General features: G+C 49.2%; 1 protein-coding gene across 11 annotated transcripts in view; it reads left to right on the top strand.

The window, feature by feature from the left end:
• Window positions 1–14,814, top strand: part of st3gal3b (ST3 beta-galactoside alpha-2,3-sialyltransferase 3b) — a 30,269-nt gene that overhangs the window by 410 nt on the left and 15,045 nt on the right. The window contains exons 1-8 of one of the 11 annotated variants that reach the window (XM_029830378.1): window positions 2,242–2,388; window positions 2,500–2,643; window positions 6,710–6,857; window positions 7,487–7,570; window positions 9,706–9,768; window positions 10,178–10,219; window positions 11,546–11,588; window positions 12,857–12,949. In XM_029830378.1, the coding sequence (XP_029686238.1) occupies window positions 6,749–6,857; window positions 7,487–7,570; window positions 9,706–9,768; window positions 10,178–10,219; window positions 11,546–11,588; window positions 12,857–12,949 (434 nt within the window). In that variant the 5' untranslated portion in view covers window positions 2,242–2,388; window positions 2,500–2,643; window positions 6,710–6,748. 11 annotated transcript variants of the gene reach the window in all.

The raw sequence follows: 14,814 nt of genomic DNA on the forward strand, positions 1-14,814 counted from the left end.
AAGTACAAAAGGTTTGTTTGGATTGATGTGGGGGGGAAAGCAAACATGATGTTTGGACAGCGTTTGTCTGTTTGTGCGTCCTATTTGCTAGATATCGAGTACCACACGACTCATTTTAGCAGCAAATGGAGGCCATTTATTAAAAGTGGGGCCCTTTTGACTGGTCCCCACAGCCTCAGAGGACTGTTTGAGGGTTGATTGATGGCTTTAGGTTTGAAGTTAGACGTCGATATACAAGAAAAACCAAACCTCACAGACCATGAGACATTAGCGCTGGAGCTACTTCTCAGACACACTAAAGCCGCCATGTTGGTCCCCCTTTGACCCGGCAGCTGCGACCCCCCCGCGTCGCATCGTTACTGCAGGGTATTATTGACCCAGGCCGCCTCAGACCGGTCACATGGTCGTCAAGTGACGGTGCTCAGGTTGCTATGGGCTGTGTTTGATCTCTCTGCAGTCTTGACACACAAGTACTGTGTTGTGGTGTGTGTGTGTGTGTGTGTGTCTGTCTGTGTGTGTGTGTGTGTGTGTCTGTGTGTGTGAGGGAGAGAGTGTGAGAGAGTGTGTGTGTGTGTGTGTGTGAGAGAGTGTGTGTGTGTGTGAGAGTGAGTGAGAGTGAGTGAGAGTGAGTGAGAGTGTGTGAGAGTGTGTGAGAGTGTGAGAGAGTGTGTGAGAGTGTGTGAGAGAGTGAGTGAGAGTGTGTGTGTGTGTTTTAAGCAGCCTTAAAAAAACCAGTTCTTGTCAGACCAAATCCTCAGAATTCTAAGCGCTAATATAATTGCTGATTAAAGAAGGTGGCTCATTAGAGGGGCATGATGTTAATTTCCTGAGCAACAATCAGACTGAAGTGTCCTTCGAGGGTATTTCCAGCCTCACGTGTACCTTCACTCTTCTGTTGCTGGGCCTCTGTGGTGGATCGAGCCGTAGCTTGGCGACAGGCACGTCTTGGGCGGATGTGGCTCCACTGCAGTCTGCAGGAGTTTGTGTTTACGACCGTCGGTGTGCGAATGTTTGTCATGATGGCGAGACGGATGCTGCGTGAGGGGACAGGCCCCGACCAACCAAGGGAAAATAGGTGCAACAAACCCAAGCTGGCAGCCTCACAGCCTTAATATCTGCTATTTTAGCATATGCTGCTCCTTTAGCCATGTCACGTTGGGGGGGGGTCAAACTTACAGCAGAATGGAAACAAACGAGCGTTTAAAAGTTGATTTAAGCGTTTCGGGTTATTACTTTTATGACGTCGGCCATGGAGTCTGGACATTAATGAAGGTTCACCCCCCCGGCGTGTTTGGCGAGCATTCATGCCCATCTATCGCCTAGCGACAGGGAAATGCAGCCTGAAAAGACAAAATATTCTTTTTAATTGTTTTTTTGCAGCGCGTTGATGGCGTCTAACCTTTAAGCCCTTGTGGCGCTCTCTCGGAGCAGCGTGGGTTGGTTTTCCTCTCCTTGATCTTCATCTGAGAAGCCTAAACAGGAAGCATTACCGGGTGTAAGGAGGGGCTCAGCTTCCGCCGTCGACTGTACGAACGGCCCTATTTTAATAACGCACGGCTGCGTGGTTTCACCGCACGTTGACTTTCAGGTTGGCAACAGCCGAGCCCCGCGCGGGCCGCTGCCATGGCGACGCTGCCGTGGCGACGCTGCCCACACGGGTGAGCTCCAGGACGCCGCTCGCCGATTTCTGCTAAAATTAGGGCGGACACGTGTGTCCCCTCCCTGCTATCAGAGTTTGACACCCAGGAAGTGTTGCCAGGCGACAGGTGTGGTGACAGACAGGCGGCGGCGTGCTACTTTTAGCGACACGTGCGCTGCAGAGTTGCAGAGTCACAACCAAACGCGCTCGGCTGCGTTAGCTGTGTTCTCGCGGTGCTCAGCTCTCTCCCCACTCGGAACGTGTACATCGTCTCCTGTTTCATCGTAATTGGACATTTCCTGTCAGTGCCACCTCACTGAGCAGCGGACGGGCTTTAGGTTTCCCCCATAGGCTCCGTTATCGCACCACGATGGGGGGGCGTAATCCTCCCATCAATGTGGCTGCTGCGAGCACGCCGCCGTCTCAGGGTGGGACATGTTTCCTACCACTAATGGACGCTCCTACATTGATGTATTTCCTGACATATGTTTAGAGGAGGGGGAGGGGGGCTCTTCTGGGAGCCCCCATTAACAGAAAGCCCCCCCTGGGTAAACTGGTGTACATGACCCTGATGTTTGACCTTGATCGTGCTTGCTGTACTTTGGTATTCTGGTCTATGTAGAAACGTGTTATCGCTCAACTAGAGACCAAAGTCTACCTTAAACATTCACATAGAGCATTTGGAAATCTATATTTTAACTAACGATGAGGGAGAATGATCGGACGGCTGGTGGTAGATTCCTTTGAAGGTAAATCATCTGATCCATATTAGCCAGAGTTTAATCTGACCTAAAACAGGTTAAACGGCAGAAAAACCTCTTCACATTTTTGCCTCGATTTCATTCCCAAAATGCCGCCAGTGCTCAGGTCCTGGCTGTTACTGGTTAACCGGAGGTTTGCAGAGAGTTCTAAAAGGAGAGTGACTGAATCCGTGTGTGTTTGCTCCTCCTAACACGGCGCATCGCCCCTGCTCATAATCCCGATTAAAGACTCGGCTCCTGAAGGTAAGACTTCAAACTTTTGTAGGTGACACCTGTTTCGCTCTGAGTCCACTCCTCTTCAATTTAAGCAAGTTCCCTGATTTCCCTGAGGCGTCCTGCTTGTTTCCCTTTGACTGTGGGAATATTTTGTCGTCTAATCTCCCCCCACTCGGATATCATATCGAGCGCAGCGCAGATAAAGGCTGGAAACAAAAACAGGAATTATTTAAAGCCAAAAATGAACCCGCGACCTTGTAAGCTGCTCGGTGCGGCTCCACGAAAGCCTTCCAAGAGCAGGAATATCCATAATGTCTGTATGTTCTATGTTCAAATATAGAATATAGTTTGTTCAGAATTATAATTCTGTGCTTCATAAATGCTGGTTCATACCGACAGATGTTCTAGTAAATATGCAAAATGCTCCAAAAACAACAATCTTTATTTGTATTTTTCTATGGATTCTGACTAAACAATCTCAACCTTTGCTTTGTTTGCTTTAACTGGACCCGAGACGGACATTTGAGTCGTGATTAGAGACGAGAGGAGAGTTTGTCAGTCTGTCTGGCCGTGCGCAGACAGACGTGCCACCTCAGTGTCTGCAGGGCTTTTACGCTTCTGATCCCGCTGTCTTCTCTCACCTATTCTGCATAAATCAACCCAGAAAACACGCCGAACCCGCTCGGATGCCAGTATAACAGCCAAACAACCTGCACCTCCACCTTCAGCTGAAGCTGGGACACTCGTGCACGCGCCTTTGTGTTTGCCTGTGCGCGTCAGCGACCCTCCTGCTAATCTCCCCGACCCCAGATGGAGAGGAGCGCAGCAGCAGATTGGATTTCCTGCCTGATTTAATTGTGATAGATCCGAAGACCACTCTGCTTGTTTGCCAGGCAAAGGAAGAGAAACAAAAACCACCCAAGCCCGTAACCACCGCCCTGCACCTTAGCAACGCATGCACGCGCAGGACGCGCAGCCCCCTGGATGTCGGGACACGGGTCAGAGACGAGAGCCGGGAGGAAAAGTGAATTAAGAGTGAAACCGGAGCGGGAAGGAGAGGAGTGAGTGGATGTTAGAGGAGCGCCGCATTCAATTATTAACAGCAGAACTGCAGTTCTCATTCATAACGCAGGTGATCCCACTGGGATCGAGGCCCGCCCGGGCCGCTGCTCCACGCTGGAGCCCTCGCTGGTTCCATCTGCAGCATATATACCTGCTCAGCGTCTGCTCTGCCCTTCAAAAATGACTGTTTTGCTCATTTACAATGAAAGGGCAACTCTCCCGATGTGTGGAATATGCGTGGCCACAGCCAGTTTTAGCAGGCGCACCATCCAAACAACATCCACAAAAGTTTGCATGCTAAAATACAGACTATATGCTATAAACAGATGCGTAATTACTGTTTAACGCTGGGGCTTTGGCGCCTCAAACGTCTTTACGCGTGTCTTCCTCTTTCTTTGCGTTTGACGTTGTTGTTCATCACCGTGGGGACGTAAAAGAACTTCCTCCCCGCTTCCAGGAACATCTTGTTAATCTGCAAATGTGAGCATTTCTTTTTTAGTAACCACCCACACAGACGTGTTGGTGTTTTAATAATTGGTGAGTGGCGGTGCTTGTTCTTGCTTGTGGCAGGATCATCTGATAGGATAGGTCCCGTGGTCTTCCCTGCTGATAGGGAAATACCCCCCCCCCCCCCCCCCCCCCCCCCCCATGACTTGTGCGCCCTGGCCATGGCACTAACCGTGGGCACCCCCGGCTGCTGTGTGTCCAGGGGAAATCGCAGTGTTTCACACCTGTAGGTGCAGCTCAGAGTTTAGTTGCTCATAGGGACGTCGGTAACACGCATCACTGCATCATTTTTGGGGGGGGGGGGCAGCTTCAAAGCGAGGTGCAGAAGAAAAGGTGCTTTCATTTAAGGCCCGTTTGAGTGAATAGGAAGGAGTGGGGGGGGGGGTCATCCGACTTCGGGGGCCACCTCATGTGACCGCGGCTCGTTCCTCCCCTCCGGGCCGATGGCGGTGTTGATGGAGGGGGTGCCTGTCGACAGTACCGATCTCCATGCGAGGCAGAGCTGGTGAGAGCGGACAGCGGTGGTCTTGCGCGTCCAGAGCCGGGTACTTTCGCGGATTTCATCACGATGCCTTGGAGGGGAGCACGATCGCGGTCGTTTTATCGACTAACCCAGCCTTTAAACTGAAGGCCAGCGTTGGTTCCGAACCGAGGATTCGGATGAAATGCGAAGGTAAACCGCGCAGTTGGCGGATAGCTTTTTTGGAAATGGGAACGGAGACGTTGCTGCGCCGTGTTTTCCTCGGAGGTGCTCGGTTGGATAACACCGGTGGTCCGGGCTCCCTCGGTATTGTTCCCCGGTCTGTCTCTCCCCCCACCTCCGCTGGGGTTTGTGTCATTATTTCCCGACACATGGGGGCGATTTGAGAGGCGCGTCGCCCTCGGTGCCATCTGTAAGCCAATTTGTGGGCGGAAAATGCGCCCGGTAGTTTTTCGTGCGGTTCCAGTGCGGGCCTGCGGACGGGATCAAGGCGAACCTCGCGCCGTGCCAACGTAGCGGTGTTAGCATAGCTGCTGGCTAAGCCAAGCTAACGGTAACGGTAACGTAACGTCAGCCTTTCACTCGTTTTCTCAGCACGACTAAAGTCACCCAAATGTAATTTGTTGGGGTGGGGGGGAGGAAATGTGTTAATTATTCGCGTCAGCGTGAATTCCGCGGCGGCCCTTGAAGACCAAAGCTACTAAATCACTGTAGTGGATCCAGTATGTTGCGAGGTAGCGGTCGTAATATTATGGGACCTGAAAAGTTCCGTTATGTTTGTCCTGTTAGCACTTGTAACTAGCACAGCTAGCTGGAGAAAGTACTCCATAAAAAAGTTCTGTTAAATTGCATCACTTTCTCCGGTTTTGTCATGACCGTAGTCACCGAAATTGTGGAATAGTTGCGGTTTAGTCCAAGAATAGTAGAAATCTTATACCGGGAAATTGTGCCCTTCGCTTTGACTGGAAGGACGCCTGCGAGTATACGTGCATATATAATGTCTTAAATGTGCTCAAAACCTGTCAACCTAAACACAGAAGGTGGTGAGGTTTCACTGGGTGCTTGTGGATCACATCTGATTTCTCATGTGGTTTGTGGAGTTTCCGAAATGTTCCTGTTATTATTTGAGGACAAAAAAAGCAGAAGCGGGGAGGATGCATGGTGGTTTTGAACATACCATTTCCCATCAATAACATAGGCATAAAGAATGAATAAAGAAATAACATGCATGCCATCAAGAATGGCACACATAGCTATTTATAAGCACACCGTCTGTGGGGGTGGTGGTGGCTAAAACAGGTGGATTTCATAAATTGAGGGGTAGTTTCGGAGTAGTCGAACGTGTTTACAGATGTTGGTTGAGGCTCCCAGTTATCTGGAAGCTGCGTCCTGCAGCAGTGAAGGTGCCCCCCCCATTTGTCTTTTGGTGAGTCTCTGTCAGATGCTGATAAGTCCCAGTGTGCGCCCAACCCTGATGCAGGTGTTTTTCTAACTAGTAGTTATGGTTTACGGCGCCTCGGCCATCCTGGTGTGACACTGTTTTTTCTTCCTCAGCAGCGAAATAATTGTGTAGTTATTACAAATGATAGGACACGTTTGTACCCGTCTGTGCCACACAAATCCATCTGAGAAACTATACTTAAGGCCTCTGATACAGTCACCCCCCCGTACTCTATGGACCGCTCCGTGGTCTCATTCAGTCCCAAGAGCATCATTATTCAAATGGTTATAAAACGTGGTAATAGAGCATGAACGGCTCAAATCTTACACAATAACAGATGACCTGTTAATTACAGAAAAGTGAAGTCAAACCAGCCCAGAATTTATCAGCTATGAATGTCATCGTGATTCACGTAATCGACGTTACTGTATCTTGGATTAGTTAAAGGGTGTGTTTCAGCGATCGTTGAGCATCTTTCCTGACTCTAAAATATTCCTCTTTTCTAAAACGACTCTCCTTGTCGTCCCATCCATCCGTGTGTGTGTGTGTCGCTGCTCCTGACGGCTCAGTTTTCTAAATCCTGTCGGGCGTTGGTGTTGCAGGTAATGACCTGGATGGTGCCATGTGAATGACTGACGACCATGAAGCCCACACACAAGCTGCTGTTCTTCCTGTGCCCCATGCTGGTCCTGGGCTTCATCTACTACTCCTCCGGGATGCTTCATCTGCCCGTTTGGGGCCAGAAGACTCGTAAGTGCATCCTCCAGCCTGCAGCCTTTACCTATAATCTGTGCATCCATCTGTCTGGTCCCGTAGCTGCAGAAACCCTCCGTGTTTATCTAACTCGCCCTTTTCCATCAGTTTCACTCAGCCGTTTGCCTCCCTGTGCTAACAGTTAAGCTCTTCTTCCCGTTTTATTTGAGAGAAGACTAATCAGATTTCCTAACACGTTGACTGTTCGTTGCCGGCTGGTAGCAACATGCAGGGAAGAAAAACAACACATTTTCCAACAATAATGGACCGAATATTGCATATAGAGTTTTAAATCTGCCCTCTTTGGTATTCATTTAACATGGATGCTGCGGAGGAAACATAGTTGGAAGCTTTCAGGCATTATGTTTAAACAGTCCAGGCTTATTGTGAACCGAATTATTTTTTAAAAAGTGTGTATGTGTGTGTGTGTGTGTGTGTGTGTGTGTGTGTGTGGGATCACCGATAGGTGCTTTAATTACTTTAAGAGAAAAACAAATTAAAATGATGAATATCAGAGACAGGGCCCAGACAGGATGGACATATTTTCCATATTCCACTTAAAACCCTCCCGTCTCTATGCTTGGGTGTTGGTCATTATGAGTCAGTGTCATTTTTTCCATATTTAGAGAAGGACCAACGGAGGAAGGGGGTTCCATTGACAGCGGTCCCGCTAAGGGCAGAATATCGTGGTCATTCAACAAAATCACCACGTGAGTGTGTGTGTTGTCATGGCGGCGCGCTGAACAGCGGTGGGGTTCCAGCAGGGGGCGCTAAAAGCTTTCTCTTGGGGGAGGTTTTTCTTGCCTCGCGCGGCGCATGTTTTCAGAGGAGGACATTCTCAGGGAGAGACCTTTTGCACAGAAAGCACGGGACTGACCCCTGGCCCCCGGGGACGGCCCCGCTGCGACACTTCCGTGTGCTTTTTGGCACCTCGCTAGATTTGACTTCTTGTTGCTTGTTACTATGGCGATCCTTTCGGGCGCCGAGCCTTCTTTTCTGATCCAGCTGAGTCCCTCGGTGGCCATCATCTGCCCCACGTGTGGCTCTGCCATTAACACCCAGTGGAGCCTTTGCTGGGATCCACTGATCCTCTGACCAGTCGGTGGCAACCGTTGCACAAACAAATCATTCTGAAGTTGCCAGACTCCGGCGGCCGCGCGTCGCTCTTTCAGCGAGACAATTTCCATCATTGAAGGCATTTATGAAACTGTCTCGGGGAACGAGGGCAGGGGCAAAAGCGGCGATTCGGCTCACATTTTCCTGCTGCCAGATGTTTGGTTTAAAGAGGGTCGAGGGGCAAAGACGAGAGTGAACCGGGTCTCCTCTGCGCCCTGGTCAGCTGGTGTCACTGAGAGGATCAAGCGGATAATCTCTCTTCTTCAGGCTTGCTTTAGCGTTTAATGCACACAGGCTTATGTGCTTCGCAGACATCCTTTAGAGGGTTTCCACATCTTCCTCTCCACTCACTAAATGCTGCTCATGCGGTATCTTTCCTTTGCAGCGCGACGCACCAGTTTAACAACATTGAGATTTCAGGCGTAGTGTCTGGATACCGTCCACATGACACACTGAAATCACTTCTGCATATTTATGTTGCTTTTTCACCTCTTTCCCCCCCAAGATCGAGCTCATCGCATGCATGTGCGTGCGAGCGTGTGCGTGTTCACGTGCTGTTTCCTAACAGTTAATGTCCTCAGTTCCTGACTGATACGGCCTCTAAATCAAGGCTACGTTGGTGTGTTGGGTTTGTGTCCTCTGTGTGTGTGTGTGTGTGTGTGTGTGTGTGTGCGTGCGTGCGTGCTGATGAAGGGCTCGTGTGGCCGTCTCCTCTGTCAGCCTATCAGAGTGCATGTTTGACTCTGGGAAGGCTGAAGTGATGAGGGTCTCGTTCCACTTTACTCGTCTTCCTTCACCAGTGGTCCTCTCGTCCAGCTGGACTCCCAGTTTACACAGACAGGTGCTGTGGCTGACGTTAGCTTCTGTTAGCGCCCGTTAGCCTGGTTTGTTTTTATGTCATTTATCTCTGAATCTCTCACAATAAAAATGGAACTTTAAGTAAGGGTGATTCGTGGTCATGGATATAAAGATGAACCAAACTTTTCTATCTGGGGCTAATTCATCCATCCATCCATCCATCCATCCATTCTCTACCGCTTATCCGGGGTCGGGTCGCGGGGGCAGCAGCCTAAGGAGAGAAGCCCAGACTTCCCTCTCCCCAGCTACCTCCTCCAGCTCATCCGGAGGGATCCCCAGGCGTTCCCAGGCCAGTCGAGAGACATAGTCTCTCCAACGTGTCCTGGGTCTCCCCGGGGGTCTCCTACCGGAGGGACATGCCCTGAACACCTCACCAGGGAGGCGTCCAGGGGGCATCCTGACTAGATGCCCAAGCCACCCCATCTGGCTCCTCTCAACGCGGAGGAGCAGCTAATTCAGAGCTTCCTAAAAGCTTAATTGTTTAAAATGATCCACTTTCCTGGGTGGATCATCGCCTCAGAGTGTTAATTACCTTCTGACAGTGACACCCGCTGCTTAAAAAATAATAATCAAGATGTTCCATCAGTTAAAAACAGCTAACAGTGCTGCTAACAAGCTTTAGCTTGAATTCATGCTGATCCGCACTTCAGAAGCAGAACAAATCTCCACGTCCTTGAGGTGGACACAGCTGGATCATCTGCCACGAGGACATCATAACCGATGTTAGCGTTAGCTGCCGATAGCCATAGAAACTTGGCCGGAGAGCGCCTTCTCTTGACTCAAAGCTTTCCCAGCTCCACTTTGCCTTAACGTGGTTTCCACAGCTCTTCATGGATGACCTTCAGTGTCCAAACCTCACTTTTGTTTTCAGAGGGGGATGCAGAGGAGACAACTGTAGCTCCAACTACAGGGGCAGAAGGGAGTGCAGATACAGGTATAGGCCCCGAGCCTCTGCCCGTCTTTACTGGGGGACTTGAAAAACTGCTTTAAATTAGTGGGTTTAATTTTATCCTCTAATAAATATGCAAAATGCTAACCCAACCATGAAAAATCTACCTTCCTCAACCTATCATCATCTTTCATGTGTTTTTGCACAATTGTACAAGTGTAACGGCGTCCGCTGGCTCCTAATTTTCCACCTGGTTGGGCTCTTCATCTCTGAATAAAGGCGCATAATTCAGCCTCCTGGGTCTAAAGCTGTCAATCTTCCTCGTCCTCCTTCCTCTCCCTCCTCTTCCTTCCGATGTGATGTCTGACATTAACAGTTGGTTGTGTTTTCACATCCAATGCTGCCATGACCCACTGCCCTCCCGACAGCGCTAACTGAACATTTTGTGTTTCAGAGTTGGAAACGGACAGCACCGTGGGACGATTTGTAGGCTCAGGTACATCTGCAGCCCTACCCGTCTTTGTCGCACTTTACCCTTGCTCCTAAAAAAGAGAGGTGAACTAGCAACGACCTGAACTCAGTCAAAACCCGAAACCAATAAGGGCTTTTGCTCATGCAAACGCCAGCGTGGTGCAACACTGCCCCCTGTCGTCGGGGTTTGGTAAAACACATTTGCATGTTCAGCATCCTGCTGGATTATTTTGGTCCTTTTGTTCAGATGAAACGGACCCTGCTGCTTTTAATTTTCCCATAAGCTGTTACCTCAACTTGGCCTCTGCCTCTCTGCGTTATGCTTCTCAGCAGAAACATCTTCATTTTTGCTGCAAAGTCCCTCGCCAGGACAGTGCTTGGACCCCCTCCCTAACCAACTTTCACGCCTTCCCATTGTCCAGATTTCATCATCTTTCTCCTCCAGCTTTTTTCTGTGAAGACCAGCCCCCCCCCAACCCCACCGCAGGAGTAATGCTGCACTCTTCCTTCTTTTGACTACTTTCCTGCCATGCTATTAAGCTACCAGAACATTTTATAGGCAAATGTTGCCTTTTTGTCAGCCTCATTATAAATGTCAGGAAAAACGTCGGCATAAATGTCTCATCTCTCCACGTTCCAGTTTTTGCACTTCTTCCCGAGCTCTTCCACCAGGCACCTATTGGCTGCCCCTGTGCTTGTCCATAGGTGATCTCTAATCTCTTTTCTAACGCCATTTTAAACCCAACAGATTGATTTGGCTGGCTTCTCTTTAACTTTGCTTAATATTCTTAACTTGTTACACCTACTGTGCTCGTCATATTTCCTGTCAGGGATGCATGATATTGTTTTCACCTGGGCTGATCTAGGCTTTCCTTTTTAGTGACATTAACATTTTAATACAATTTCATCATCCGGTGTGTACGCATGCCTAAAGGAACTAAAAAAACAGCAATTTAATTTACAGTCTCCACTGTGATATAACAGAGTTGCAACAGTACTAAAGTGGTGCTTGACTTCTTCTTGTCCTCGTGCTACACATCAGTTTTGGATGAAGTGCTGCCATCCAGTGGTGGGCAGACACCAGCACTCTGGCTTCTCCTTCAGAGGAATCGATTGATAAAGGATCCTCTGACTTTGGTCTATAAATGGACCACTAATTTATCTGTCCAGTCCAACATACTGTCATTCATTCCTAATTGTTTTCTAGGTGAAAGCTGCTCAGCTGCAGCTAAAGCTAGCAGGCTAATAAAGAGAGGGATGTAACCAAGCGATGTAAACGTAATTTCTGAGTGCGATATGTTGTGTTTGGCCCGTGTGGTGAGAATGATGTCTCTGTTTTTGTCTCCCCCAGTGTACGATAAGCAGGGCTTCCTGCTTCAGCTGGATACAAAACTGTGAGTACAACTTATTCTCGTATAGCTTGTTCATTGAAAGTGAAGCAACCCTCCGTCCCGTGGATTTGTAACTTGTTATATTTAGCAACCGTTGACCCCGTGGCCTTGCAAGTCACTCTGACTTTGTTAGTTTGGATGTAAGTCGCCGCGCTGAGCACTTATTCAAATACAAGTTGTGTTTGATCAATAGGGCAACACAAAAATGTAAACTCTGGGCCCGTAAATCTCACTGCACATTTTTGTCTCCCCTTTAATAAACACTTAACGTCTCCTCGCCACGTCCTGCTGAGAAATGCGCGGCTTTAATTTGCACCCGTTATGAGATTTGTCCGCGCTGTAGCCCCCCCCCCCCTACACACACACACACACACACACACACACACACACACCCCCCGTTATTCCCAGCTGGCTGCAGCTCGTCAGAGTGAGAAGCGGCTCCATTATGTGTCAGCGTGGCCTCAGAGACGTGTGTAATTCCCTGGTTTGACACTCCTGCGTTAGCTGGCCCTCTCCCCGGCCCTCCCATTAGCGTGCAGTCTGCACTCGCAGGCCGCCATCACCGCCGAGCTCCCGCCAGCCCCGTCTGTCCACACATGCACACACATACACACACACACGGTGAGCACCATGTCAACAGGCGCTTTAGGGTGGTTCTCACACTGGTTCGGTTCATCAAACGCAGCTTCTTCCATTCCATCTACAATATCATTAATTACTCGTACAAAAGAGCAATTCATTTAGAAACGGGTGATTAGGTTTGCAGTATGTGCAATTTATTCCCACTAGTAGCAAGTTAATGAAAAGTACCACTTTGCGGATTTTAAGTTATTTACCATCTTGTGGCTAATTGAGGCCACGCTGGGTATCGTATTTATACAGAAGAGCATAAAGTTATGTAGAAATGATGCTGCAGCTGTTCCCGCCAGCTCTGATTTAACCTAGCCTGAAGACCCAGGCCCCTCTGTGTTTATTTGAAGTAAATTCAGCGCAAACATCAGGTTATTAATGAGCACGCTAGTACTGGCGAGGGCTCTAGCTTCAGCACGGCCGCTGTGATTATTTGAACAGGGTCCGTCTGCTTTGTCTGCCACACACAAGGTGATGGAGCTGTTGTTGAGTCCTCCGACTTCCTAAGTGACCTCATTTTTCCTCAGCTCTGCAGCAGATTGTTTGACAGTCTCCCTTTTTGGAGCTGCGTCCGTGTAACTGATGGTCTATATAGTCCTGATATGTGCGACTAATCGCCCCACTGTTCTTTTAATATACAGGTCACAAGAGTTGACGTACAAATACGGCAACCTCAGCGACGGCGTGTGCAAGCCAGGATACGCAGCAGCTAAGATGACGGCCATCTATCCTAAGTGAGAACGCTTTCTTTTCTGCGTGTTGTTCGGATGCAGGCGGAGTCCTTTGAACCTCAGCTCGCACACACTCCCACACACTCCCACACACACACACACACACACACACAACGGAGAACTTCAAAACTAAATTATTGGAATCACTTGCTGCTTGGACGTTGCGTGACGCATGATGTCACTCCTCAACCCGGCTCGGCCTTGAGGATTTTGAGTCAGAAACAGAGGCCCCCACATTCCTGTCCAATCAGCCCGGGTTTTAGTCATGTTTCTCTCCTCTTATCTAGCATCACAAAACCAGACTGTGTCCTTGTGATCCCCCTGTAGGACAAAGAACCTCTGTCACTCGGGTACAAGGTCTTGCATCTCTCTCCTATCTCATCCTCCAGCCTTAGAGGCTTTCTCTATGACGTCCGTCCACTTCCTGTCCTGACTCATCACAAGCCCGCGAGGACCCAGCCTACACAGTCCTCCCGGGCTCTCCCCAATATCATTGGCTCTCTCTGCCTTGATTTGCCGACTTTTTCGGATCTATGGAGCATTGTACCATCAGCATTCTTGGAAGCTTAGAAGCTAACAGAGGAGCAATTTAGCACGTTGCTACACAATAGCCAGTGGCACCACTTGATTTAGATCTGTGCTGACATTTTTTTCCCAAGAGAAACAAGAAAACTGACTAGTAGAATAACAAATCCCAACACTTTGTTGCTTTACTTTTTACACAGTAACAGAATCACATACTCGTGCACTTCTGCAGAGGAGCAGCGGCACCGTGAGCAGAAAAGTGCAGCGCTGCTTCACTGGAGGGAGGGAGGCGTTTTCGCCGAGCTGCCCTCCAACTATCTGAGCGGCTATATGTTAACAATGTCCCCCCTCATAATGACTTCCTCTAATCAGCCGCACGTGTCGGATCAAAGTTAGCGTACAGCACAAGTTCCCCACCAGGAGCCCAATGATTACTACCACCTTCAACCCAGGAACATGCAGGTCAATCAGCCCAATTAAAGCAGCGCTGAATGTGCATGTGTCTGCGCATTTTTGCATGTGTGGCTCATTACTGGGTGTCAAGCAGTTAGCGTCTTTTTGTGCACATCGTGCTGCTTCAGCCGCTTAAGCAGAAAGAAATTCATTTCAGTCCTGGTCCCAGTTTGGGCCTAAAGTTCAGATGTCTCCAAGAAGCTACTTAACCTTTATCAGCGAGGTCCTGTGGCTCTCCCTCTAATCATCTTCTGCTTCCTCCAGGTCTGTCTCCTCTGAAGCCCTGCCTTGTAGAATCCAATTTATTTTCCACATCTCCTCCCTCCCTCCGCTTCACCCAAAACTGTTTGTATTGGAGCCCTAAATCAAGTGCTGCAGTGAACTCGAAGAGACTCGGTTATGAAAATATTTCCCCAGAGATGGACCCTAACAAAGGAAATGAGTACAATGTGTCCCCACCAGCTGACTGTTTTGGGAGTCCTCACTTTCTTAAATTTAACAACAACCCTCCCTTTTCGGGTTGTTCTGTCAGGATGTGAGTGACGGACTGTTGGTCAGGGCTCAGTGCATCGTTATTTATCGCCCCTTTTGGCCTCAGACGTCTGGGGTTTAATGAATCTCCATTTGTTTTGGCAGGACAGAAGTCTTTCAGTGTGTGTGCGCCTGTCAGGTGATGCAAGGAAGAGAGAGAGAGTTATAACTCTCTCTCTCTCTCTCTCCCCCTGTGCCATGTTTGGTCATGGTGTCTCTGAGCTCTGTGTTTCTTTTCAACCTATGGCAGTGATACGGGACCAAGCTGAGTTCAGAAACACTGTCAGGAACACTGGAGCGTGATGTCACATGTGGCACCAGTTAGCGCAGGCCGTTGGCCACAGGAACCATAATTCACG

This window comes from Takifugu rubripes, chromosome 22 (genome assembly GCF_901000725.2).
Source record: "Takifugu rubripes chromosome 22, fTakRub1.2, whole genome shotgun sequence".
Lineage (NCBI taxonomy): Eukaryota > Metazoa > Chordata > Actinopteri > Tetraodontiformes > Tetraodontidae > Takifugu > Takifugu rubripes.